The 26894-nt window shown below is 40.6% G+C and overlaps 1 protein-coding gene and 1 long non-coding RNA gene across 7 annotated transcripts in view; one reads left to right on the plus strand and one right to left on the minus strand.

The window, feature by feature from the left end:
- The window catches only part of tle2b (TLE family member 2, transcriptional corepressor b), an 83083-nt gene that overhangs the window by 40335 nt on the left and 15854 nt on the right, over positions 1-26894 (plus strand). For 3 of the 6 annotated variants that reach the window (XM_044198383.1, XM_044198386.1, XM_044198387.1), the window contains 6 exons: positions 16093-16155; positions 18341-18415; positions 20574-20754; positions 22123-22139; positions 24873-25013; positions 26375-26428. In XM_044198383.1, coding sequence (XP_044054318.1) covers positions 16093-16155; positions 18341-18415; positions 20574-20754; positions 22123-22139; positions 24873-25013; positions 26375-26428 — 531 coding nt within the window. Of the gene's footprint in view, positions 1-13757; positions 13830-16092; positions 16156-18340; positions 18416-20573; positions 20755-22122; positions 22140-24872; positions 25014-26374; positions 26429-26894 lie in introns of those variants that run through there. The other 3 variants (XM_044198388.1, XM_044198384.1, XM_044198385.1) reach the window with 3 other exon arrangements.
- Positions 23522-24864, minus strand: LOC122877208. The gene is made up of 2 exons (XR_006378207.1): positions 24629-24864; positions 23522-23607 (listed from the first exon to the last, which is right to left on the minus strand). It is a non-coding gene; the product is annotated as an uncharacterized LOC122877208 (long non-coding RNA).

Consider the following 26894-nt stretch of genomic DNA (forward strand, 5'->3'; position numbering starts at 1 on the left):
ACATAAAATGGTACTTTATTGTTCCCCAGCAGGGAAATTTCAGATTCAAATAATGATACTTAAAACAAATGAAGCACTAATTCAGTAAATGCAGTTTATTTCTGAAAAATATAATTAGCAGTTTGAGATAGTTAAAAATTACCATTTTGGTCACTGTGATCAACATTTTAATATGCTACTAAAGTACAATCCATTTTAAAATTTCGTTGACCTAAACCACCAAGCAAAATACAGAGAAAGTTGTACTTGCGATAATAATCCAATCTCTAGTTTGCCAAGATATGCTGTTGTTGTGGTGTTAGCTATAGTAGCAAGAGAGTTGTGAGTATCGCTGTCTGGAGCTGGTGTGCTGGCTCTGGGAAACAGTCTCCTCCTCTCTGGCTGTTAGCTTCACAGCAGTAACTGTAGCGACAGTTTGCTAACCCACAACCTAGCTAACGTTAGTTACATTACTTGCTGTGTCGTTGTTCGCTCTATATCATGGTATTTGTCATGGTATTAGATTTCTCCAGAATCACATACCCCACCTTTAATTACAAGAAGAGAAACTATAACCCGTCAGTATACACAAAGGAAGGGAACAGAGATAAAGGGAGAGGAAGAGAGAGAGAGATGGCTGGCAACAAAGCCAGGCAGAACTGGACTGTCAGCTCTTATCACCAAAAAGAAGAAATGGACTGGGGAGCTGGCTGCACCTCTGAGAGATGGACAGAGGAGTGTGGAAAATAGGAAGAGAAGAAGGAGAGAGGGAGAGAAGGGGTAGGTGGTGGGGATGACAGAAGGAGACCAAAGAGCTACAGGCGAATGAGAGTAAAAAAGAGGGAATTAAATGAAGAGGGAGAGGCCTGGTGTCAGGAATCAGTGAACGAGGCTCTGAGAAGAGTAAGCAGGGGGAATATGAGAGAGCGGAAAGGTAGAAAAAAAGTATATGTTTGAGCAACGGGGGAAAAAAAGAGCATAAGTGAAAAAAGTGATTGAGAGAACGTCGAGAGAGCTGGTAAAAAGGTTTAACAGGAGAGGTGGTAGGAGAGCCAGTGAGAAATATGAGGCAGATAGTAAAAGAGAACTTACAGTATCACAGATAGAAAAGGAAACAGAGAAGCGGAAATTGACAGAAATAGAATAAAAAGAAGGAAGGTAGAGAGTGTGAATATAAAATTAAGGATCTGGTATAAAAAAGGATATCAAAAAGAGACTGATAGAAAAAAGAGATAACAAGGAATTTGAGAGGAAAAGAGTGGACGAGAATAAAGCACAAAAGGAGAGGTTGTACAGTAGAGGGTGTTAAAAGGGAGAGGGGATGGAAAAGTGAGTGGGATTGTTTGAAAAAAGTAAGAGTAAGATAATTTAGAAAAATTTGGACTTTGAAGATATAAGAGACTGCAAGAGAAAATGGTAGAGAAAAAGGCAGTTAAGAGAGTAAGGGAGCTAGAGAAGCAGAAAAAACAAGTGAGAGATGGTGGGGAGAGCTAATGTTGGAAAAAGTGTCAGAGCAGGGACAAGAGTAAAAGAGGGGATAGAGATTAATTGAACGGATGAAAGAGGAGAGGGTAAACAGGAAGGATGGAGCCTTAGAAGAGACAGATAAAGACCTCAGAGAACAGATGAGGGGGGGAAAAAGAGATGGAGATGAAAATTAGAGCCAAGAAAAGAAAAGCAATGGAGGGGAAAGGAAAGATAGGGGGAGGGCAGTCGGAGAAAGACAGAGATAGGGAGAGAGAGAGACATCAAGGGAGGGAGGGAGGGAGCTTTGAGCCGCAGTGAGAAATAATGAATCATGAATAGATTTAACAGTATCTGCTCTTATTTCCTCTCCTCCTCCTCCTCCTCCTCTTTCTCCCCCCTCCAGCTTCCTCCTAACATCCTGTCGAGACCACTGCTATTGCCTCTCTCCCCTCTCGCTCTCTTTCTCTAGCTCACGCTCTGTCATTATCAGTGGCATGGCCATCTCATGGCCCAGCATTAATTGAGCTGTAACAGTCATCCCCTGCTTTCCTACCCTTCCTTTAAGGCCTCTTTTGCTTTTTTCCCATTACTCTCTCCTTCGCTCTTTTACTCGTTTAAATTTCGCACTTGCTCTGTATTTTCACCAGCTCCCTCCCCTCTCTTTTACTGTGTTGATCTCCCTCGTTTCTTTTCTATTTCTCTCCCTTCTTCTCTCTGCCTGTCTCTTTCTCAGATGATTGTATCAGAACTATACGAAGGCACAGAAAAGATAACATCTCCACCCTCCTCCTCCTCTCTCTAAGCTGTATGGATACATTGAAACACGCACATGCCGTTACATTATCTCACTTGGTTCACTTCTATTATCATATCATATCATATCATATATATATACTAGCTGTATCCCACGGAGGAGCGAGGGAGGCTATAAGGACTTTACACTGCTCACTGTGGTTGTTCTATATTCATTGATATAGCACTTCTGGGGCCTGGATAGTTATTGCCTGTACCCCCAGCTATGTGCAGAAGCACAACATGTATATTCAGTGACTTTGTAATTCAGTCATATACTGTGGGCTCACAGTGGTTGGCTCAGGGCAGCTTACAGATATGAAGATGTGATGTATGCGTTGTTGTAAGGTGTGTGGTGAATGGATTGAAGCAGGTTTTGTATTGACAGCTGATTCTAGCAGCAGGATAACAGGATGATGGCGGGAGGTGAAGAAGAATAGAAGCTTTGTTAGACTTCTGTCCAGCGAGGGCTTGTGACCAGAGTGCAGCCTGGAAAAATATGAAAATATGGAAGGCAGGAAGTGAAGGAGATATGCCTTTCCTTCCATCAGCAGCTAACTTCAAAGGGCCATAAAACAAAGCACAGAGAGCCCACAACTGCTCAATGGTAGTAAGATGACAACGACAGCAGTACTAAACAGCAGTAAAATGTTCTGATCTATGGTCATCATGCATTTTGTTTGGGTGCATTTCAGGTAGAAACCTTCACAGGTCCAAATTTTTTTTACCTGAACTTGACACGCATAAAAGTAATCTTGAGGAGAAAAAAAAGCAACCTTGACGAAAAGGGACCCAAGGATAGTTAGACCCGATCCAAAATGTGGTCGACTTGGACATACCAAAAAAACTAATTTTTATCTTGTGATGCTTGCAATGCACCGCGATCAGGAGCTGATAGCGAGTCCACTCGGATCCACTCTGGTATTAGACATATTGACTCTCAGATTTTGCAGCATTAGAACAGAACCCTACCCTGATAAGACTGAACATAATTTGGACCCCACCGGCCCGACTCTCATTCTCAAGAAGACCTCTAATTTTACCTCTAAATTTATTGATCTTGATTAGCTTGCTACATACTGTGATTATAGTTACTGAAATCTGATTTTGTCTTATTTTTAGAGACAAGGATTTGTATTGCAGTTCAAACATTTTGACTATTTTCCAGTACAGTGGGCCTTCTAGATAACATAAAATGTTTCCTGTTTGCAGTTTCTACAGTTAAAGCCCATAGTCCATCCAGCTTCAACCTGACTAGAGGTCTAATCAGCCAGAGTAATTAAAAACACCTATGTGGGTGTGCAGGGCCTTTAATTCTAGAGGAAACTGAAATTGTACAGTTTCACACAGTTAGTTGTGCAGTTATAGCAGAAGGCATATCAAACAGGAGTTTTTGATTGCTAAATACCTATAAATTTATGGAAATAAATGTCTTTATAATGGTATTTGAACACAGCTGGCCAGAGCTACTCATAAGGAGAGTTTTAACTGATATTGAGATATTTTGATGGCAGGGAAAGAGTAATGCCTTGCTGTCTACTAGGGCTGCATCTTTTACACTGACACTGTAAACAACCTACAGTTTGTATCTACAGGTATGATGCAAACTATTTTACTTCCTGGCCGTGCCAACTGAAATTACATTGGAGCTATAAATGGTAACAAATCTTTCTTCTATCTTGCAGTGAAATGTGTATTTTGACATGTGCATATTCACAGTTTCAGAGGTAATGGGTGATTTTAGCAGTAGGGTTCCTTATTTCTTTTCTTTACACCCCTGGTGCCAGTAGGGAAACTACTGTGGCAACATTTCAATAACAGCCTAGGTAAGTGTATTTAAATGACTGGGTTGGGACCTGATAATGCATCACAAAAAATGGTCAGATGACTGTAAGGGTTCATCCTTATGCTGCTACTGTACTGTAGGTACACCATACCCACTTCCTATCAGAATTCCACATTTTAGTGTCTTAATTTTACCTGGAAAGGGAACAGCAGTGCATGAAAAACACATGGCCTCTGCTAATGTTACATCATTCATTTATTCTCCTCCTCAACAGTCACTGCACAATCATATCACTGGAAACAGGAAAATCCTGTTTTTGACTCCAATTTGGATGACTCAGTGATGTTAATTCATAATGATTATACATGTACAACCATTTAGGTGTGTATAAAAATCTCCCTGATTTATTTAGAAGATGGTATCCCAAGGAACCAAGTAGCAGCCTGTTTGAGTCCAGCCTGCGTGGTTGCTGATTGAAATACTGTGGACTCAAACGTTAAAATCCTTCAAACAAGTTGTGCTTTTTACATAAGGTTACACATTGATTTGTGACACCAATTTAGGTCTGCAGGAGAAATTCTTTGTGTTAGGAAGCTGGATTTGTTGCATATTTGTTTGCATTTTAGTAGCCTGATACAGCAGGACGCTAGGCAACAAGGCTCCTGGGCAGCAAGGGTGCTTAATGAGAGATTAGACAGCAAAAACCTGGAGGGGATGCAGATGCAATGTAGATGCAATAGACTACACAGATAGCTAGAAACACTCACACAGGAGCCTTTCGAAAGTTAAATGTAAAAGTATCATAAAAATCAAAATAATACATATAGAGGTGCTCACAGTCCCATTACAAATGACAGTGATGCCAAAACCCGTATGAATGAGGGGAGAAAGAGAAAAGGAAAAAAAGCAAAGCAGAGAAAAATAACAGGAAGATAGATGCTAATTATTAAAGGGCCCACACTTCTTTCTCTTAATACTAATGACTAATTGTCTTTTTAATGACCTTCATTATTAGCCCTTTATAACATATTTGTAAGTACCATTACTACTTGACCTTTTCAACATAATTCTGTCTCATTTAGATTGTAATCTGAAAGCAGAAGTGTCCTAAATTGGGCTGTCCTATTATTCTTATCCTATTGGTCTCTCTTACACATTCCCATGTTTCTGTCCATGTTACTTAATCTTTTGCCAGATTGAAGTCACTGTAAATCACAAATACCCTTCATCCAAAAAGCCTCAGACGCTGTAAGTATATGAAAAAATGTGAATAATTTTAATTATAATGTAAATGGCCCAGAGTTGAAATTCCTTTACCTTTCAATGTTGAATTTTTTTTTCTTTAAATATCTTCCTTGGCCTAGTAATGAGAGAGAGAGCATGCCATTACTGAAAGGTGACAGTGTGTGTCAGTGTGTCCTTGAGGTGGTGAACCTCTCGCTGGTTACTAATTTTAAGGCATTTAGGATAATAACAGCATGAGTTAAACCTAAAAATTACTAGCTAGGAAGAGAGTAAGCTAAACACCAAATACCAACATACTACTTAAATAATACACATTATATAGCAGAGTGCTTGGTAGCCAATTCTTTCTTAAACCAGCAGCTCTACAGTCACCTTGCAACACCTTGGGTCCTGACCTCCACCTTGAGTCACTGAAATGAATATTAATCAGGATATCATTGAAGTCATGTTAACGTTTCAGCAATAGCTTATACTTTCGTTATACTACAATAAAGACCACTGCCATACGAATGCCTGGTTCACACAGTATAGACAGGATATTACAAGAATCAGTGTTAGCATATATATAGACTTTACATACTGTATCAGAATGCTAGATAGAGAGACGACGTGGTTCACAGACCAAGCAGGATATTATAGGAAGCTGTGTTTGATAGTCAGGATGCTCGGCAGCCAGACTGTTTCCCCTGTGGACTCCTGAGGACAGATGAAGCAGCTGGCTGTCCTTCCTTCCTGCTCCCTCCTTTCATTTCACCACCACACATATGAGGCTGAGGGTGTGTGTGTGTGTGTGTGTGTTTCTTTGTGACAGAGAAGAGTGAGTAGCCCAGTCTTTTTTTTTTTTGCACACTCTTTTATGTGATAGTTCGTGTAATATAACAAACAATGTTGGCATTATTGTCATTTTAAGCAGCCATACAAATAAAAAACATCTGTGAATCAAGCTGAAAAGAGAGGGGAAAATGTGAGAAAAAAGAAGGGAAAGACAGTGAATAGAGTGAAGAAATAAACTGAGAAAATGAATAAAACAGAAGCAGGGACTAAGGAAGATTAATACAGAGTACAAGCAAGAGAGGGAGATAACATGAGAGACTGTTTATCTGTTTGTGTTGTATAAAAAAGTGTGTGTGTGTATGTGCATGTGCTTATCCTCCTGCCTAATTAGCCCGCGCTGTCTAACCTCTTTATGCATGTGTTTGTGCACGTGTGTGGTTTGTGTGAGCGTGAATGCGTTGGTATATTTGGCTGAAGTTGTGACCTGAATCCTCATTTCATTTGGGAGAGTGAACAAGAAAGAGAGTGAGGGAAAGAGTGCAAGCGAAAGATGCCTTCATTTTCAACTCACCGCTTTGGTTCGTAATAGGATTGGGCTTCTCTCTCCCCTTTTCCTTTCTCAATCTCACTCTTTCCATCCCCTCTGCCTCATCTTTTATTCCCTGTCATTCCCACCACCCAGTCAGTCAATAATCCCACGGTTGTGGTCTGAGTTTAAAATTATTTTTTTTTACTGATTTAAAGGGCTGGATTAGGACAAGTCTGCATATGTGGGTCAACGAGAGCAGGCTTTGGAGAGGTCAAATGACTTTGTATGTGTGCATGTGTGTGTTTATGGTATGTGTTGCACTCTCTCTGATCATTGGTGTATACAGTCCCTCTTTGCACATGTTGTAGCATCTGTGCTCTGTGTATGTGCAGCTTTGATGTCTCTCCCTCTCATTCCCTCTCATACTGTGTGTGAATGCCTGTGTATACATGTGTAACAGAGCTCATTTGTGAATAATGAGGCATAGAGAGCAGGAGAGTGTGATATAACCCTTTAGGAATGATAGAAAATAAGTTGAGAGAAGGGAAAAACAGCGACAAAGAAAGAGAGAAAGATGAAATGAGAGAGAAAACGAGTGATTAAATTCCCAGGGAGCTAGCCTTTTAGCGTAATGGCTTTGTCACTCTGAGTAGCTACACAGACTGTATTGGCTTATCTGAGAGTGTGTGTGTGTGTGTGTGTGCTGCATTTGCTACCATGTTCTGTGACCAGTGCTGGAAATTGGAAAAAATAATGCGCTAGTACTCTGATGGAGCAGCTGCACAGCATGTGGCTTTTTATCCAGGTATGAATGCTACACATCCCATGTGAAAACTATTTCTTTATAAATATTCATGAGATTGGTCCCTCAATCCATGGTCCCCAGAGGATGAATCCTACTGACTTTGGTGATCCCTTGACTTTTCCTCTTTCGGCACAGGCAGGACAGTTTTCTTCTATCCTCTGAAATACTATCTACTAGATGGATTGGCACAACAATTTTTAACAGACACTCGTGGTTCCCACACGATGTATCCTAGTGAATTTGGTGCTCTCCTGACTTTTCCTCTAGTGCCACCATGAGGTTGACATTTGTGATTTTGAGTGAAATGTCTTGACAACTATTGGATGGATTGGTTCAAACATTCATGTGCCCCACAGGATGAATTGGTGATCCCTTAACTTTTCATCAAGCATTAATGCTCAGAACTTTAATTTGTCCAATACTTATATTTATTTACGTTTATTACCAAATACCTGCAAAATGAATGACATTCCCATGAACCTCAGCTCTATTTTGTGTTTACTGGTATTTAGCATATTTTACATTTAACACGCTAATCTAAGATGGTGAACACGATAAACATTATACCTGCTAAACATCAGCATGTTAGCATTGTCCTCGTGAGCATGTTCGCTTGCTAATGCTAGCATTAGCTAGGCTCAGGGTTATCACAGATAGTACCACCTCTACGCTTGGTCTGATTTGTACTGCAGTGAGCAACTGAGGTTAGCAACAGGGGAAGTCAAAGCAGCAGCTGAATTCAATGAAGATCTCTCTTTCTCTCTCGTTTATGGAGTTTCCTCAGTCTTTTTTTCCTTATGGGATTCTGAATCAATTTCCAACACGGATGTTTTGAGTCTTGAGACTTGTGCGTACTGTTCCTGCATTCACCAGGACATAGAGGTATGCCATAAGAAGTATGAGTACTAATGTGGGCAAAAATCAGATGTTCCAGTACTCTGTGTACCAGCCCAATTCAAGCACTGCCTGTGACGTTAAAGAAAATATGAGAAACTGTGTTGTCCTGCACCATAGTGTGTGTGTGTGTGTGCTCCAGCACCTCTCAGACACAAACAACAATGAGATTCATTAGTGTGTGTGTGTATGTGGGTGATTGTGCGTGATGTGCACATTTTTGCATGCCTTTGCATGCATGCATACTGTGCAGCTTTGCTACTCTGGCTACTTTGTGTCTGATTGCATTGAAGACGACATGAGTTTGAAGCTGTATGCAGTATGTCAATGCAAGCTGGTGAGCTGGCACAGTGTGAATATGACTAATGGCTTAGTGTATAATATAGCCAGAGAGAGAGAGAGAGAGAGATCTAGTTGGTTGTAAAACTATAACTCCAACTGTGAGCTACAGATTTTGTGTCTCACAGTCACATGTCCTAGAAAGATTCCGCGTGTATGTGTGCATGTTATTTCTTTATTGCAGATGCATGTGTATGGACCATGCATCTGTGTCTTTACACACAGTACATGTTGCTAACTGTGCTGGATATCTACCAATGTGTTTATGTATGTGTGTGTGTGTGTGTGTGTGTGTGTGTGTGTGTGTTGGAGGAGTAGAAGTGAGCTGTCTGTCTGTGTATTTTTCATTCTAAATGTTTCTGCTGCCTGGTCCGCTGCCTATCTTGTATTGTTACTGCACTGAAGGTTGAATCTGTGTCTTTATGTGTGTGTATGTGTCTGAGGAAGTGTGTGTGTGCTTGTTGGTCTCATGCTGGGAGGCTCTGCTTGCTCTGCACACAGCCCTTTGTATGTGTGCTCTCTTCTGCTCTGTTTGGATTGGTTTTCTGTGTGCCCTTGTTGCTTTTGTGTGTGTGTGTGTGTGTGTGTGCACGCACACAACAGTTTGTGGTAGCTTTTGTGTGTGTACTTCTTTGTGTAGTTGTATTTGAGTGCATAATTCTGAGAGTGCATACGTGCACATGTGTATGCCTTTTAGTGTTTTTGTGTATGAGTGTGTGTGTGTGTGTTTCAGTGTTCGTGTGTGCTTTGCTGCTCCCCTTCCTCTCCCTCTCCCTCTCTCTCTTTCTCTGTTTCCCTTCCTCTCCTTCCAGAATAGAGGGGCCATCAATCAGAGGCAAGGGGGATAGAGGAAAGGAGGGAGGGGGAGGCGAAGAAGAGGAGAGGAGTTGGCTCAGCGCCAGGGAAGAGGAGCTGGCACGCTGCCCAGCAGAGAGAGAGAGAGAGAGAGGGCGGAGAGAGGAAAACAAGACTGAGCAAGAAAAGAAAAGAGAGGGAGGGTGGAGGGAGATTCTGTGAGAGAAGCAGGGCAGAGAGATAGAGCAACAAGGAGAAAGAAATCAAAGAGTATGAGAGAGAGAGCGCAGAGAGAGAGAGAGAGCAAAAGAGCACGGCCAAGGGATAACGGAGCGTGAGGACACACACACACACACAGAGAGGTATACTGTGGAAGTGGAAAAATGAGCAAGCAGAATAGAGGAAGAAGAAGGCTGATTGCAGGGAGAAAAAGAGGAATGAGAGGTGGGGGTTTGAAAGAGAGGAAGCAGGAATGACTGTTTTCAATGAACAGCTCTGTGCCTGCAACCCCAATCAGTGGGTGATTAGTACGTCATTGGCTACAAATATTTACCTTAAACTGTTCACAGACGGGAGAGCAGTCCAATTAGAAAGCAGGGGACAGAGATAAGCTCCAGGATTGTGTTTGCGTGTGTGTAATATATACACACCCTCTTGGACTCTTGGATATAAACGAGGGTATTCTGCAGCCAAACACACAGACTGTGAGGCACTGTAACATACAATAAGGCTGTGTCCAAAATCACCCCATGTACACTACGTTTTGCTAAAAAATCTCACAATCCAATGCTTTGCATTTGATAGATGTGAATTAAGTAACTAGACAGTATACCATCAGTCAATGATGATGATTCATATTGCAATTGTCCAAAATCTCTATTTACTACTTCGTATAGAGTGAACTGTTGAATGTATGGCAGAAACTAAGGATCATTTTCATTGCTTCAATCGCTTATAAAATGTCAGAAAATACTAAAAAATGCTGATCACCATTTCCTACACCTTAAGGTGATGTTGTCAAATTGTAGTCCAAAACCCCCAAATATTCAGATTGATATCATAAAACATAAAGAAAAGCAGCAAATCCTATCAACTGAGAATATGGAAATAGATAATGTTGGTATTTTCTGCTTGAAAAATGACAATTGATTATTATTGATTAAAATAGTTACCATAAATTTTCTGTTGATCAACTAATTAATTAACCGACTAGTTTTTACAGCTCTAATTGAGTGTTTATTATGTAGGAAACAGTGAAAGAGTGAACAAGGAAATAATTTTGAACACAGCTCATGACTGCTGTACTGTAGTGCATATACACACTATTCATGTACAACATTTCACAAACATTGTATATTTTTGGGCATTTATTTATCCAGGGCAACTTGAGTGCAACAGAGAAATACGCCTTAATTTCTGGATGACCAATATTATGAACAACCAATCATAAGAAGTATAAAGGTCAGAACCTCAGGACTCCTGTCACCACAAAACCATTTTGTATAACCTTCTTTATATCGAAGTAAAGTTGACTGGCATGCAACCTTTTTACCATTAACATCATGCCTCACATTCTCCGCATTCACTTTGAAGTTGCCTATTACAACTGGAGTCTTCTGCAGTTGGAGGTTAAGTGCTTTGCTCAACAGTTGCTCATTTTGTTTCCCAAACTACTTCCAAGGATTCAAACCAGCAACTACTCAAGTAACAAGCCAGAGAGAGGTGCTAGGAATAGAAATAAAATAGGAGCTAAGAGAGATGGCAGAGATTTTTGTTGAGAGCAATTAGAGTGAGTAGAAGAGTGGGGTATCACTCACACACACACACACACGCTACCCCCCCCCAATACCGGGCTCGCTCAGCCGTAGTGGGACTCAGAGGCTGGCACAGCTGGCACACTGGGCACCATCTCCCTCCTCCTGTGCCAATCTCAACCCACGCTCATCACATTCAAATTCACCAAGCTTTATTGGCAAGATGAACGCGGTCACTGTTGCTTGCCGTCATGCTGGGAGACCAAATACAATGCTGATCTTTCACAGGGAAGTGGCTTTCCATTGATCCAGTTCAAGTTCACTTTAGTGTCATGAGTGAAAAGTGCACAAGTAAAAATGTAAGCTTGTTTTCTGTCAGTGCATCCCTCCTTTTGAGCTTGTCTGCATTTCTGGTCTTGATTAGAAGGCATTGTGAACCTCATATCACTTTTTACCTCTTACAAGCCGGCCGATATACTACAGTTACACAACGCCTTGTCATTCCAGGCATTTGAAAGAAAACAGCTAGGGGGCAGATCTTACTCCAATAGGACCCCCTCCCTCTAAAACAAGCTTTGTCTTTGTCACAACAGTCGAGTGCTGGCATTATTGCATTATTTAAATAAAAATTCCACGTGTGGATACACTGCTACACCATCAGTCTGTGATGGTTTATTTTGTGAGTAAGTGTTATTATTTTCTTTTCTAGTGTACCCACAGCCTCATCTACCCACCTGTCTCATCTATTTCTATCTACTTCAGTTAGTCATTTACTACATTTCCTAGAATGCCTTTTGACAGCCTTCACAGAACAGGCAGGAACGTGTTGCATTTGCGCTGTGGGTTAAACATGTGGGTGGAGAGAGAGCAGTAGCAATAGCGATACCAATTGCGAAGTAAGTGCAGGAGAATTAGTTTTTCCTGTCAAGAAAAATTGAGAGCTATGCCTCTTTTTCAAAGCACAACTCTTGTCTCTGCATTGCATTCTGGTCTACTGAGCTGATCATTGGTGTAGAAATTGGTTTCGCTTCCTCTTGAACTCTGATGGATTTCTTCCTGATTGACAGTTGAATGCAGGTGCAAAATTTTGGGTCAAGGAAGAATTTATTGCTGTGACACCAAATATGACCTTTACTTTGTATGTTTAAATTTACATAACAATGAACTGTTGTAGGTTTCTCAACATGATGTCACATCATCTACAGTAGGCAGGTTATTGCAGAAATTATAAAATTGAAAAACCCAACAACAACAGCGGGCTCAGAAAATTCAGTGCCCATTTCTTCAGCACAAACTACATGCTGCTGCAATTCCTTGTATTTAAGCCATTTTCTTTGTGTAGTTCCCTGCAATTCAAATACTGCTCTTGTGTTTTGCCTTGATATTACCCAGTGTTTTCACATCCATTTACTTGTGTGTTTGGGAACACAGGCACACACACACACACACACACACACACACACACACACACACACACACACACACACACACACACACACACACACACACACACACACACACAGAGGCTGTATTCTCATTACTCCTGCACTCACTGGCTGTCTCTTGTGCTTCTTGTTACTTGTCGGCATCACTGTCTGTAGTTTAGAATATTTAATGGCAATACACTTACTATAGTCAATTGTATCAATTGTAGTGCCGTTAAATTGTTGATTAAGACATAAAGACATTTTTAGACTGTATTTATTATGTTATTTTCCTTGGTGAAATACTCATAAAACCTCACGACACATGATGTACTACAGAGACAGCTTATATAGCTACAGTTAACTTTTCTTGACTTTTTCACTTGATAGAAACAGACAGGAGCTGAAGTCAAAAGAAGTTTCAGAATTCAACAACATTAGGTGAACACACATGTCCTTAAAATAGTGTATGTGTGTGTGTGTGTGTGTCTGTTACCTTTTCATACATTTCAGGGTGTATCATTATGCAGCAACAAGGCACTGTGATCATATAAATGTTTTGCTGGTTGTGATTATCAATGATCTGATGAGATGACAAGTCTGAGCATGCTGCCACTGTGTGTGTGTGTGTGTGTGTGTGTGTGTGTGTGTGTGTGTGTGTCCCTCAGACTATGACAGGCTGATATGCGCCACAGCACAGCCTGTCCTTGTCCAGTTCAGTCCTTTTTCTTTTTTGTCTTCTTCTGTGTACTCTCATCCAACCTTATTTCCATTCCTCCATCTATTTGACTGTTTTGGAGAATGATATTGGACATTTTTGCTTCTTAATGAAAAGCAGTTGTGTTCTTCTTTCTCTCTCAGCTACATTTTATCTCTGTTTCACTTAAAGCCTCCCTTTCTCTGTCTCACTCTGTCCCCATGCCAGTTGGCAGCTTATTTGCCCTCAGGTGTTTATTGACCAGCTCCCTCTCTTCCTTTGTATCTACCCATCCGTTCATCCCTCCATCCGGCCAGTACTCCCTGGTGGCTGTGCGTTGGCAGGGCTGTGGAACGAGACTGTGCCGTGTTGTTTCTGACACCTGGCCCAGCTCTGACTGCTACAGCCCAGCTCACTCTAACTCTATTGTTAACCCATCGGCTGATTGGCATCTTGCACTCATAACACCATCCACCACCTTTCAGCCAGAACATGGAGTTGGTGGGATGCTGTTGTGTTGCAGAAGTTGATCAACAACATTGTGCTCAGGTATTACATTTATGAAGTATGTACAAAATAAACGATTAGTTGTTTGTATGGTTTAACTTGCATTAATTGATATTTTTGTTAATAATGAATCAAACAAATCAGTGTAATGTGAAAAGGTTGCTAATAGTGCTAAACCCACTGAGAATTAACACCCCACTTTGCAGTTTTGTGCAGCTTTAGGTAGCTTTTAGTTTACAGTCTGTATGGTGCTCATCACTTGTTTCCATAGTACCTTCCTAACTAGTGTAATGGGCAGCCAAAAACCCAAAATATTTATAACATATGAAACACAGAAGTGGAAGCTAATCCTAACATTTCTTAAACTGTAACCCACAAGATTTATTTATTTTTTTAACCTGAAACTGTATGTGGCTAAAATCATTCATCAAATCATCAATATCTTCACTGGCCACTCGGAGATCCATTAATCAATTAACCTTCCCCTTTTTTCCATGTTGAACCATTAAGTCAATTGATCCTGAAAACCTCTATCAGGGTCAGGCAATTTGCTGATAAACTGATACCAGATTGGGATATTTTTTGACAGATAAGAGAACCTTTCCCAATTCCAAGACTTGAAGCTCAGGTTAATTTAAACAGGGAAACAAATATATTTGTGAAAGGAGTCTGTTGAGCCAACCTGTTAACAAAGCCAACATGGCCACCATGTGAGTGCCTTATTTTATTTCCAGCTGTGATCTAGTATTAAAGGTAGAAAAAAAAATAGAAAGTGAAGAAGAAGATAAAGTTGAGTTAAGCAGACAAACATACAGTAGGTTTTAAAAGAAATGAAATAAGCAGAATATACAGCAATAAGAAATGTTGCAATTTCCTATTGTAAAAACTCATTCTCTTCTGCTTTCTCTGTTACTTTCTCTTGCTGTCACTTTCCTCTCTATGGTCAGCACACACATACTATACATGCATATCATTCCAAATACACTGAGGAGCTTTGGCACAACCACTCACCCACACACACATGCATACATTGACACATGTATGACGTGATAAGACTTTGCCTGTCCGTGGAACAGAGCTGTGTGTCTGGTGATAGTTACTTTATGAAGTCATGATGAGACTGGCTGTAACTGACAGGCTGGCTGATTGCGTGTGTGTTTGCTGTCTTTCTTGCTCCCTTTCCAGTATCTTCAAGTGCCAGAAACATATGTTAGTGAGGATAGAGGGATAGTATGGCTGTAGAAAAGTGTGACAGCAAAGTAACAAAGAAAAATCAGAAGAGAACGACTGATGTAAGAGTAAGAAAAAGGGCAGCTGAGAGAAAGGAGGGAGGATAAATTAAAATACAAAGAAAGGAAATAATATAGAAAAATAGAAAGATGGGAGAAAATGAGACAAAGGGAGGGGAGAGAGAGAGAGTGAGAGAGATGGGGGAGAGGGATGGGAGGAAGAGGATGAATAGGGTAATAATGGCTCAGTGTGAGAGCTGTTGTAGAAAAAGAGAGAACGGCTGAGTGAAGAAGAGAACAAAATGAGGCTGAGGGCACTCAGACAGATAGAATTAGACACACCGCAGAGGTTCATGTGTGTATGCGAGCGAGTCTGTGTGTGTATGTGTGTGACACAGAGAGAGTGTGTGCTTATGTTTGTGTGTGCAGGCAGCTGTATTCTGCAGATGGTTACTAGGTTTGCCACGTGTGCGTGAGTATGTGTGTGTGTCTGTGTGCATATGTTTGTGTGGGCTGGGGGTAAGAAAGAGCATTTTTATAGATTTTACAAGTTTTAGGAAATGGACAATGTAATGGCACTGAATAGCCGGCTGTGACAGCCACAGAGCTTGAGAGAGAAATTCTTAAAGGTGTTCTGCTTTTTTTGAATTTGTGTTTGTTTGCTCGTGTGTGTGTGTGTGTGTGTGTGTGTGTGAGAGAGAGAGAGAGAGAGAGAGAGAGAGAGATACTAAGACTGAAGTGGGTAAGAACGTGTGAGGCCGAGCTAAATGAGAGTGTGATGGTGCTTAAAGACCAGATGATGACTGGAGCTCTAATGCTGCCTCCGTCCCTCCACCTCTGCTGTTCACTCCCACATTCCCCCACATTTTTCTTCTCAGTCTCATAGATAGAGTTGTTACTGACAGAACTCCTCGCTCAGTAGAAAGGTGTTTTAATGCAGCAAAGGCTTAAAGGTATATCATGCTCTGTTCATTGTGTACTTATTATCTTACGGTATGCAACATGATCATATATCCCGTTCTCTCTCCTTCTGTCTCTCTCTCTCTCTCTCTCATTTCTCTCTCTTTCCATCACAGGCGGAGATTGTCAAGCGTCTCAGTGCCATCTGCGCTCAGATCATCCCTTTCCTCTCTCAAGAGGTAAGTGTCACCACTGCCAGACACACTTACACGTAACACAAAATATGCACACATAATCAGGAGACAATTATTCACACCCCAGGCCTTTACCATATTTTCTTTGCATTCAAAATAATAAATAAACCACAATATATACAAATGCATGCTAAACAAATTAAAGAGAAAATATTAATTTAGAAGTTCCCATTCTTTTGACAAAAAGCATTCTTTGTAATATGTGTGCTCAAGTTGAATAAAGTGTACAAAAACAAACACTGCCATGTAATACACGAGTAATGCAACATATATTGCTAGTTAAAAAGTTTCAGTTTCTGCTGACACTGTGTCAGACATGTGCTGATAAAATTTTATGGTCAATTTTGAGGCTGTAGTTTGTGGTGTTGTAGTAGAATACATTACTTTTTGAGGTGTAGCTATTAAACATGCACTACTTCAAATTTACCATATAGAAGTTTTAATCGATGCAAACATTCTGCATATTAATGACACAGCTCATTAACTTTCAGCATTTTCTTCTCAATTGCTTCTGTGGGCATTTCATCCCCATTATTGCACGCTGCCTCAATAAGTCATCCTCTGTGTTTGAAAAGCAAATCAACCAAAAAATCTATTGATATCTTATCAAACCCCCAGTTTACTAAATATATCTTAATTAAACACAGCATCTGGCTAATCATTAAATAAAATAAATCAAAGTCAACATTCGATTAATTATTGAACATGGGTGAAACTAGTATGAAACCTGCTGAACAAGCTAGACAGAGCTCAGTCCTGTTTGTTGTTAATTATTTTGTTTGCATAATGACATTTTGGCTCATAATAAAAGTGAGGGCACAAAGGTATCAGAGTGAGAGAATTATTTGTGTCTTTTGCAATCAAATTAATAAAACAAACTCAGGCACCATCATGTAGTGGCCTTGAAGTGTGTGTGTGTGTGTGTGTGTGTGTGTGTATGTGTATCTATGTGTGTATATAGAAATATATATGACAGAAACAGTCATCATAATTTCCTAGTGGGGTGAATACAATTTACATTACTTTGTGGTAGTAATGTCCCATGATGTAAACATGTGCTGAGCTGCATATGCCTCATATGTGGTCCTGTGGTTTTATACCAGATGATCTGTACAAGGTCAAACGGTACAGATATTAAATATAATTTCTGCAGGTATGAGTGTCACTGGAAACAATACAGAACTACTTGTTATAGCATTAGAGCCAACTATATAGGATTTCATAAAGAAGGCTCTCTGACTTTAACAGTAATAGTAAATTATATTGTTTTCCGGACATTTAGATCCCATCATCTTTAAATTAAATACAGCCACTCCTTAAAAATTTGCTTTGAGCCCTCTTATCATCCAGCAACATTATTACCATTTCTGCGTGCATGCTTGGCCTCCATTCATTGCTTATTAAAGCTGTATTTTAAATATCTGCTTAATACAACCTAAATAAGTAAGAGGAGCTGGATTATTAAAATTAGTATTATTCTATTGTGTATGTGTGTTTATATGCATGTGTATGAGTGTACTGTTCTTGGGTGTGTGCTGGTAGTCTGCAGATTAGAGTACAAACCTGCAGACACACTTGTTTTGAGTGTGCACTGATGAGTATGCTCCCTGGAGACAGGATGGTCACAGCTCTGTCAGTTTGATCAATATTGACATTGTGTGGTGTGTGGTGTGTGTTTGTGTGTGTGTGTGTGTGCGCGCGTATGTGCGTGTGCGTGCTCGAGCACTGTTGCACACATGCATATTTACATTTGTGTGACTGATTACATTGGATTTTGTGTAAACAGAACTGAGATTTTAGTTAGTGTGGCTTTGAACATGTGTGTGTGTGTCTGATTGTATGTACAGTATGTGTGTTTCTGTTTGTGTGACATTTCTGTCACTGTTTGCATTGTGTGAATGCATCATTGCCCAATCCAGACATTTATATTTATATACCCTGTACAAGCAGAGTTTAGTTGTTTCAACACCTTTTCTCAAGTGTGGTTCATGTAATGGTTACTGCTGTGTTCCTACTATATAGATTATGTTTACTTTACACTATATACTGTAACATACAGCATGAATAATGTAGTGCAACCTGCCTTTTTTCCTTTCTTTCTTTCTGTGGCATTGAATATGTATGTGTGTGTTTTATATACTGTTGTGTGTGTGTGTGTGTGTGTGTGTAGCACCAGCAACAGGTGGTCCAAGCAGTGGAGAGGGCCAAGCAGGTCACCATGGCTGAACTCAACGCCATTATCGGGGTGAGTCACCTCCATTCGTCATGACAACACAAACACACCTACACATACACACACATTAACTAAGGATGTTCCCACCAATCTGACTGGCACTGATGGGAGTCAGCTGATTAAATTCTTTCATCACTGGTCTATAAATATTTAGATCAGAAAAATTGATAATCAAATAGGTGAGGCATTAATGTAAACATCACTCTAGGTGTTTGCTGTGCCCCAGATGGCGATGTTGATCATGCTAAATCTGGATTCAGTCAGGCAGATAATATTTTACTAACGAATGCTGGGGACCTTTGATAGCATGCTATAAATTAACGTGGCTAACGGAGAATTTCAAAGTTTGCTTTTTCTCTAAATGAAAATTGGCCTTTGAAGGATAATTTTTTGATGTATCTGTGTTTAAAGTATTCTATATCCATTGAGAGAGCCAACCTGTTGGAATCAGATGTTAATCAGCATCTCAACCGCAGTGTTGGGGAAGTTCCTGTTGTATAAAGCCAGATTAATAAATTGTGTCAGCAGCAACTGCAATGTTGCGTCCTGTTTGACATTTTTACATACTATGATGTAATGCCAGTAAAATAACTGGGGAGCAGCGATTTATAAAGCTCCTGGATGCTGTTAGTTTAAATGAGTAACAATTAGTATAGAGAAATATATAAACGTCAAGTCCAAATAACATGGAGAGCCCAGGGCTTAAACATGGCAGCTCTTGCTCAGTCTCTTATGTGGGAGTTCTCCTCTCAAAAATGTTTAAGAGAAATAAATCAGTGATTGTTATCAGATTACTCAGTTCTAATGTAATTCATTTTTGTCAGAGCACTGATCGGAATTTTTGTCAGAGGTGGAACGGGCACCACAGCATTTTTCTTGATGAAAAAATTATCAACTTTTTTCATTTTGAATTGTGTTTCGTTTGTGTGCCAGGAATGCAGGAGGAGTACAGGATGCGGTCTCACACACGCACACACATACACACACACAGAGACATGCATGGCACATGCAGACCTTCTAAATTTCAGCGCACCGGTGTGACTAATGAAAATGTTTAGTCGCACATGACAGATTTTTGGTCGCATGACGCGACCAAAATGGTCGCATCCTGGAGCCCTGTCTTTATATGTACACACACAGACACAGTGATGCTCCTGAGTGCCCTAGTAGATGGGGCTTTCCAAAGCTTGTCGGAGCACTGATTACATTACTGTCTACTTAAAGCCCTTTGTTCCTCCCAGCACTACAAGCACTGCTGTCTCTAAGGTGTGTGCTTGTGTTGAGTGTTTGTGTGTCGAACACACCAGCTTGACAAAACAACACACGAAAACACATCATAATGCTCCCTTCAGGATAATAGCCTTTCTTTATCTGTAGCTGCTCCTTTGCTCTCCACTCTCTCTATCCCCCATCATCCTCTTTTCTCTGCTTTCTTTTTGTCTCTGTTTATTTTCCTTCTTGATCTCTCCTTTTGTAATCTTTTATCATTCTCTTCCTCTTACCCTGTCCTCATTTCTCCTCTGCCATTGTTTTTTGCTATGTCTTATCTTTTGCTCTCTCCGCTGCACACTTTCACTGCCTCTTCCTGTGCTAATTTACCCTCTCGCTCTATTTTCTCCCTCCTGCTCATCTAATTCTCCTTCACTTTTCACTGCTTCCACTATGATTTCCCTCTGTTCCTCCCCATCATTTACTCTCTGACTCAAACATTTTCTTCTCTCTCTTTTACCCTCTCTGTACTTTCCCTTGGCCTCTTTCTCCATCTTCCTCCTCTGCTTTTCCTTCATAATAAATCCCATTCATCCCTTCCCTCTTTTCATCGTCTTTCCTCCGTTCTTTCGCTTCTTGGTTTCCATATCAATTTGTTTACTTTCTGGTTTTTTTCATTTAATTTCCTTCTTTCTTTTTCCTCTCTCTTGTCCTTGGTGTCCATCTTTCTCACCTCCTAATTGAGCTCTCCATGTGGATTTGATTTCCCTTTCTCCTATCCCTCTCACCTCCCCTTTCCCAAGCAAACCCCCACTTCCCCTAACTTCTTCCTTCTCATTTGTTCTTTGTCACTTTCTCCTGCTTATTTTCTATCTCTTTCTTCTTTACCCTGTTTTTCTAACCACCCACCCCCTTGTATGACACCATCCCTCCCCACTCCCTCCTTTCCCTGTGGCCACAGCAGCAGCAGCTCCAGCACCTGTCTCACCACGCCCCTGGCATCCCCCTGACTCCACACCCATCAGGCCTGTCCCTGGGCGCAGGGGGCTCAGGGCTTCTTGCATTGACAGGGGCCCTGGGAGTCTCAGCCCACCTTGCCTCCAAAGATGAACGCAACCACCTTGACCCAGAACATCTCAGAGGTAAAGGACCGTAGACTTTTAATCCTTGATTTTGTCTCTAAAAACAGATTTAATGTGTTGATGTTCTGGCAAGATGATCTTAAGCTAGATCATCTTTTTTGATCTTGCGACTTACAGTCAGAGGCAGCCTGCTGTCATTAACTACAAGGCAGTATAGCTGCGGTTTAAAGACCCAAAGTTCATAGGAAGATAACTGATTGATATTGGAGAAACAGTATGGCATTTACAGCAGGATTTGAACATTAACAAATTGTGTTAATAACCCAGACGTTTTTGCCCTTGTAACCCTAAAGTAGCCCTAAAGTATATCATAGTTGCAGTGAAAATCAGTGTACTTGCTTTTGTTTCAGGTCAATGTACACAAAATGTTTCATTATTGAAAATCAGTTACACTACTGAAGATGAGAAGGTGTTTAGCAAGTTAAATATAAGTGAGGTAGAGTAACAGACTCATCATCCAGAATGAAACCATCAGATATCACGTATGCAAGAATGATGTTTTTCTTCATAAAATATTTGTATTTCTGCATGTGTGCATTTTTGTGTTTATTTCAATTAAATTTGTTTTATAGTAGATTGGGCACAGCAGAGAGAGAAACTCTGACAACAGCTAAAGAATAAGAAATAGATAATTTTATCATTTTAGACCAGATAAAATGCAAAGCAATACTACACCATTTGTGGCAGGCAGCTTTTGCTTTATTTGTACAGCAAGTCACCTTTTGGACTGAATTTGAACTTCCTTGATTAGATTGCTGTCATAATATGGATAGACGTATTCATGATGCTTGAGTAAATGCATGAGAAACGCTTTCTCCCAACGAACTTTCATTCACCCTGATAGAATATCTTATCTTTGCGCTCTGTTTCAGGCACTGAGCCAAGAGAGACTTTCTCATGAATAAACCGAGAGCTAGAAAGAAATGGAAAAAAAGAAGGAATGAGTGAGAGTAGAAAGAGAGAGAGATAGAGATATCAATGTGTTCATATTGGCGTGTTAAGCATCTGTGTGAGAGCTTATGCATGTCTGCAGCTGTGTGTGTTTCTGTTCTTACATACGAGAGGAAGAATGAGTGAAAAGATAGTGAGTGTTGAAAGAGGCAGCAGGGGAAGACAGCAAGCCTTGTCTGGTTGGAGAACAGAGAGGGAAAGATAGAGAGGAGACTGGAATCGGGCACAATAGCGGGTCTGTATCTTTATTAGAGAGAAGCAGCCGTAGTTCAGCCTAACCTTGGCTGACTGGGGGACTGTTGTTATTAATATCAGGACTGACGTCAAACCTTCTCTTTTCCCCTTTACTCCTATCTCTCACTCTCTCTTTTTTCTCTACTCTGTTCTCTTTCCTTACCTTTCTCCGCCCCATCCCAGAGGGAGCACCCAGCAGGGTGAGTAGTTGTGTAGTGTGTTCAGTGTGTGTGTGTGTGTGTGTGTGTGTGTGTGTGTGTGCGCACGTGCACATGTGACAGTGATAAACTGAGGGAAATGGAGACGCACTGTAAAGTGGCCTCTAAAAAGGCTGTGTGCTGCTGGAGCTCAGCCAGGAGTAGCACAGCTCAACACCAGCACAATAGCTGCTCAGCGCTATCAACCTTGAGCTTCTCAAGGTTTTCTAAATCACACTAACATCTGAGCTCACAGCATTTCGCTGTTATCTGGAAGAAAGTACAAATTGAGTGAATGGATGAACAAGCAACTGTTTGTTTATCAGCACCACAAATGTTCTGGTAATCTACAAGACTTACAGAACAAGTGAAAGGATTAAAACCCACTTAATGGCAAATACTGCCCAAAACATGCCAGTTAGTGTCTGTAGAAACGAGCAACTCTTGCTTAAAATTTTTTATTTGAGTGTACTATGAATCAGTATATAAAATGTACTACAGGAGGCCCCTTAATGTCTGATGTTAAAGAACCACCAAATATTGCTTAACAGGTCACACTACCGAGCTTCATTTGAAAAGATGTTTCCGAACAGAACCTGCTCTGTTGTATTGTTAGTTAATATTTGTTGTAGAATTGCACAACTACCAGCACTGTAGGGGTGGTGGGGAACACGGAGGGGTGGAATGAAACCTACTTTAATTTGTCCTTTGTGTGCAGTCTATGAACTAGTGAACCAGAAAACCAAACCAATATGCATGGAAGAACAATCTGAACCGTCCATGTTTTGTTTTAGTCACTTCAAAGACAGAAACATGTACCATGACCTCTAGAAAATACTCTTTCACCGTCTACTTATGTACAGTATCTTTCCAAGACTGTTTCCTAATAAACCTGATTCTGTGCATTTGTAGGTAAAGTAAACAAGGAAGGAGTAATGATATTCCAGTTTTTTCTTTTGTTGTCTTTTTTCTAACGATTGCACATTGCTATCATACCGATTTATACATTAATGTGACTTTTTAGATTAGAGGTAAAAACATACTAGTGTTCTTTTTCCTGAAGAGACTGACTTAGTCAGTGTTCAATTATACAGGATTTACAGAATTTCAGATTTAATAGTCCTTTAATAAAGTGTGAAGGTCAGATGTGACAGGATGGTGACTCAGGTTACCATAATTGATAGGTTTTAAAAAATCCATCCTTTGATGGAATTGAGTAAATGCAACATGCAGTGAAAGATGAAATGTATACAAGTGTTAATCTTGCCTCACAGGTTTTGCACATATTTTATGTCACTGTAGTTAAAAGTCCCTGATAATCGCCTGGAGAATTAATGCCGTGCAAATGGGCTGATTGAAATTCAGTGGACGTCTATGGTTTGTCGTATTCTCTCTGGCTGCTTTATGGAAACCGTGTGAACACTCCCTTACTGTACTGGCTGCAATGGACAGCTGGCCTTCATCAGTGTAACTGTTGATAACACACAAAGAGAGAGGAGGGGGTTAGAGAGAGATGGAGAGTGAAATTGGAAAAGGAAAAAGAGAGAGAGACTAAAGAGGAAGGGAAAAAACAAGAAAAATAGGGAGGGAAAGGTTGTTTAAAAAATACCAGCAAGTCTTTGTTCTGGCTTTTATTGCAAAATGAAAATGATTTAAGAGCGCTACTGACTTAACTTTCCCTCCCTCTCTCTCTATCCACAATGAAACCCTTAGCATAATTTAATTGCTAAACACAATGCTGATTGTTAAGCATCAGGAAAATATTTCTCTCATGAGTTGAGGATAGTGCTGAACTTAGCCAAGCATTATGGCATTTGGGAAGGGAGGGGAGAGAAGCATATCAATTGGCATTTGGTCAGAGAGCCCTGCACCAGTAAAAAATGTTGGAATTTTAAATGGAGGGGGGAAAAAGGGACATTGAGCGGAAGTCAGGAGAAGAGGGAAGAAGGCGGAGGAGGAAAAGAAGAAGAAAGAAGAGAGGGAAGTTTGTTGAGCCACACTGAGGTCCATTGTGTGGTTTCTCCTCTCCTCTGTCCAGCGCTCCCTCCTGTCAGCCCTGTGGGCTCCTTCCTGTGTGACTCATTGGTGTGTTAAACCCTCACTGTTCTTGTCCTCCCCACAGGGGGACAGAGAATGACAAGTGGCCCTCACCGAACCTCTGGCCCCTGCCCGAACGCAAATACAACACAATGCTTTGATTGGCTTTTCTGAGTGCTGAGCACCAGGCCAGGCTGTATTGTAAATATGCCTGCACAGCTTTATTGCCCAATAATGAGAGTCATATTTTACATGAGGACTGGTGTGTCGAGGAGAGAGCACTAATTAGCTTTAAAGGCTGTCTTGTGTGCTTCTATGGCTACGTCTTAACCTGTGCTTACGTCTGCTCTTCTTTTGTGTGTGCGTGTGTGTGTGTGTATGTGTGAGAACGTGTAATGTTTTATGGGGCTTTCTGTTAACGTATTACTATCCAGTGTGCTTTTCTTTGTCTTTACCTGAGCTTATGTATATAGTGATTGTGTATGGCTATTTCTTCCCATCATGACCTGTACATTGGCGGATGTGGGTGTGTTTGTACTATGCTGGGTTTGTAAAAAGAAGTGTTCAATTATCTGCTATTATCTGTCAGATGTATCTCTCGATGTCTTCACCCAAGCTTTCACCACCTGTCTTTACTGGGGTAGTTTTAGTAAGCGTTTGTGTGTTCATACTTGTATTTGTGTCCTTGTCTTTCTCCAGAGTAAGTCAGTGTCATCAACAGACAGTCAGCCCACTGAGGAGCGCCAAGGCCCATCAGGAGGCTATTCCTCCTCGCAGGGAGGAGCTGAGGCAAAGAGGAGGCGCTGTGACGACAAAGAGCCACTTGCGCCACACTCCTATGTACGTGTTTTGTGTGTGTCCTTGTCCGTATATGATGAGATAAGTTGAGCTTTGATGCCTGGAAGGAAACTGAGAAGTTGCAGCTGCACATGTAGGATACAACAAGAAAAATAAACATAAAAATGCCATGTAAATAAAGAATAAATATGCAGCAAATAATTCTAATTAAATGCTATTAGTGTGCTATTGATGTGCATCATTTTTACAAAATAGTTTACATAAAGCCACATACACATCAAATTGCATGTGCGTGTGTGTGTGTGTGTGTGTGTGTGTATGACATCACCCACACTGTGGTCGGGGGGCCCGTGGCCAATTACAGTCGTGTTTGGTTTGGATGGATCCAATGGGGAAGAGCAGGAAGCCATAGGCGATGTAATGCCAGAAGAGAGACAGCCAAGGTAGATAGCTGTAATGAATTAGATGGCTGTGTGTTTGCAGTCTAGAGGATTGATTGACACTGGGAGTCTGTCTGTGCAAGATGGCCTCCAGCTAAATCAGTTTGGCATCAACAACAACAGTCCAAATCTTCCCATTAGTTCAGAGCGAGAACAAGCACAGATAGTTTCTACTTTCTGAATGTTTTCATCTCTCTTTCTGTCTGGCGAGCTGTATTACAGCTCCCATTTCTCTCTGTTTGCCTTTTGCTCTTCTATATCTCTGTCTCTTTATCACTGTCTCTCAATTTCTCTACTTTTCCCTCTCACTCTCCATCTTCTTCCTGTTTTCATTTTTATTCCATGTCTCATTTCTCATTTTCTCCCTCTTTCTCCTTTTACTTATTTTTCTCTTTCCCCTTTCCATTCCTCTCTCTCTCTGTCTCTCTCTCGCTATCTGTTTCTGTATTTTTGCTCTAGAAATAGACTGTAGACATAGCCCTGTGTTGGCTCTGTATAATTAGGTACTGATGTCACTCCACACTGATGTCAATAGGAATATCAGGCCATGATCACATCAAAGCGCTGTTGCCATGGTGACTAAGTGCCATCGTTCTCACCCCAGAAAAAGGGAGAGAGAGAAAGAGAGTGAGATGGCTAGACGAAGAACAAAAATGTGCCATGGATGGAGAAAGAGCAACTCTGTGTGTGTGTGTGTGTGTGTGTGTGTGTGTGTGTGTGTGTGTGTGTGTGAATGAGAGAGAAATCAAAATTGTGTTTGTATGAGAGAGATGTTCGGTGACAATGTATGGTGTGTATATAGTATCTCTGTTAAATGTTGCATGGTAGACAGGAGCAGCCAGCAATATTGACATACAGTATATTGTATGTGTATGTGGGTAGTAGAGAGAGAAAAACAGCTAGTAAAACAGCTATTTTATCTTGGAGAGTATTTAACTTTCTTATTTCTTCTTTGCTCCTTAGGATAGTGATGGAGACAAGAGTGAAGACAATCTCGTAGTGGACGTCTCCAATGAAGTATGTTATCTGTATTTAAAGTATTTTTGACATCCTCATACTTAAAGTAGCTATAATCAATATTTTATATAAATAATAAATCACATGATTTCTTGCTGGTGAAAGGGGTCGCTTGTAGTAATGAATCCATAGAGAATTATCACCTGACTCTGCTCTTACCCTCAGCTCTATAGAGCATTTTAGGAACTTTCAGCTCATTGTTTTGTTTTTTTACAGCCCACAACTTTACTGTTTTGGTTCACTCTTGCTGCTCTCATCAACCTTTGAGGTGTATTTGGTGAACAGCTTTGTCTAAGAAGTATTTAAATACCATCTTAGATTGTCTCTAAAACTATTTGGTAAGTTATATAAAATAATCAGTGGCCATGCCTGGCAGTTCTGTATAGGAGATTAGCAAAATTTGCCTCAAAGATGAAAATTAAACATGTAAATTACTAGGGGTTGTTTTCTTCAATTCCTTAGCAAC

This window comes from Siniperca chuatsi, linkage group LG6 (genome assembly GCF_020085105.1).
Source record: "Siniperca chuatsi isolate FFG_IHB_CAS linkage group LG6, ASM2008510v1, whole genome shotgun sequence".
NCBI lineage: Eukaryota > Metazoa > Chordata > Actinopteri > Centrarchiformes > Sinipercidae > Siniperca > Siniperca chuatsi.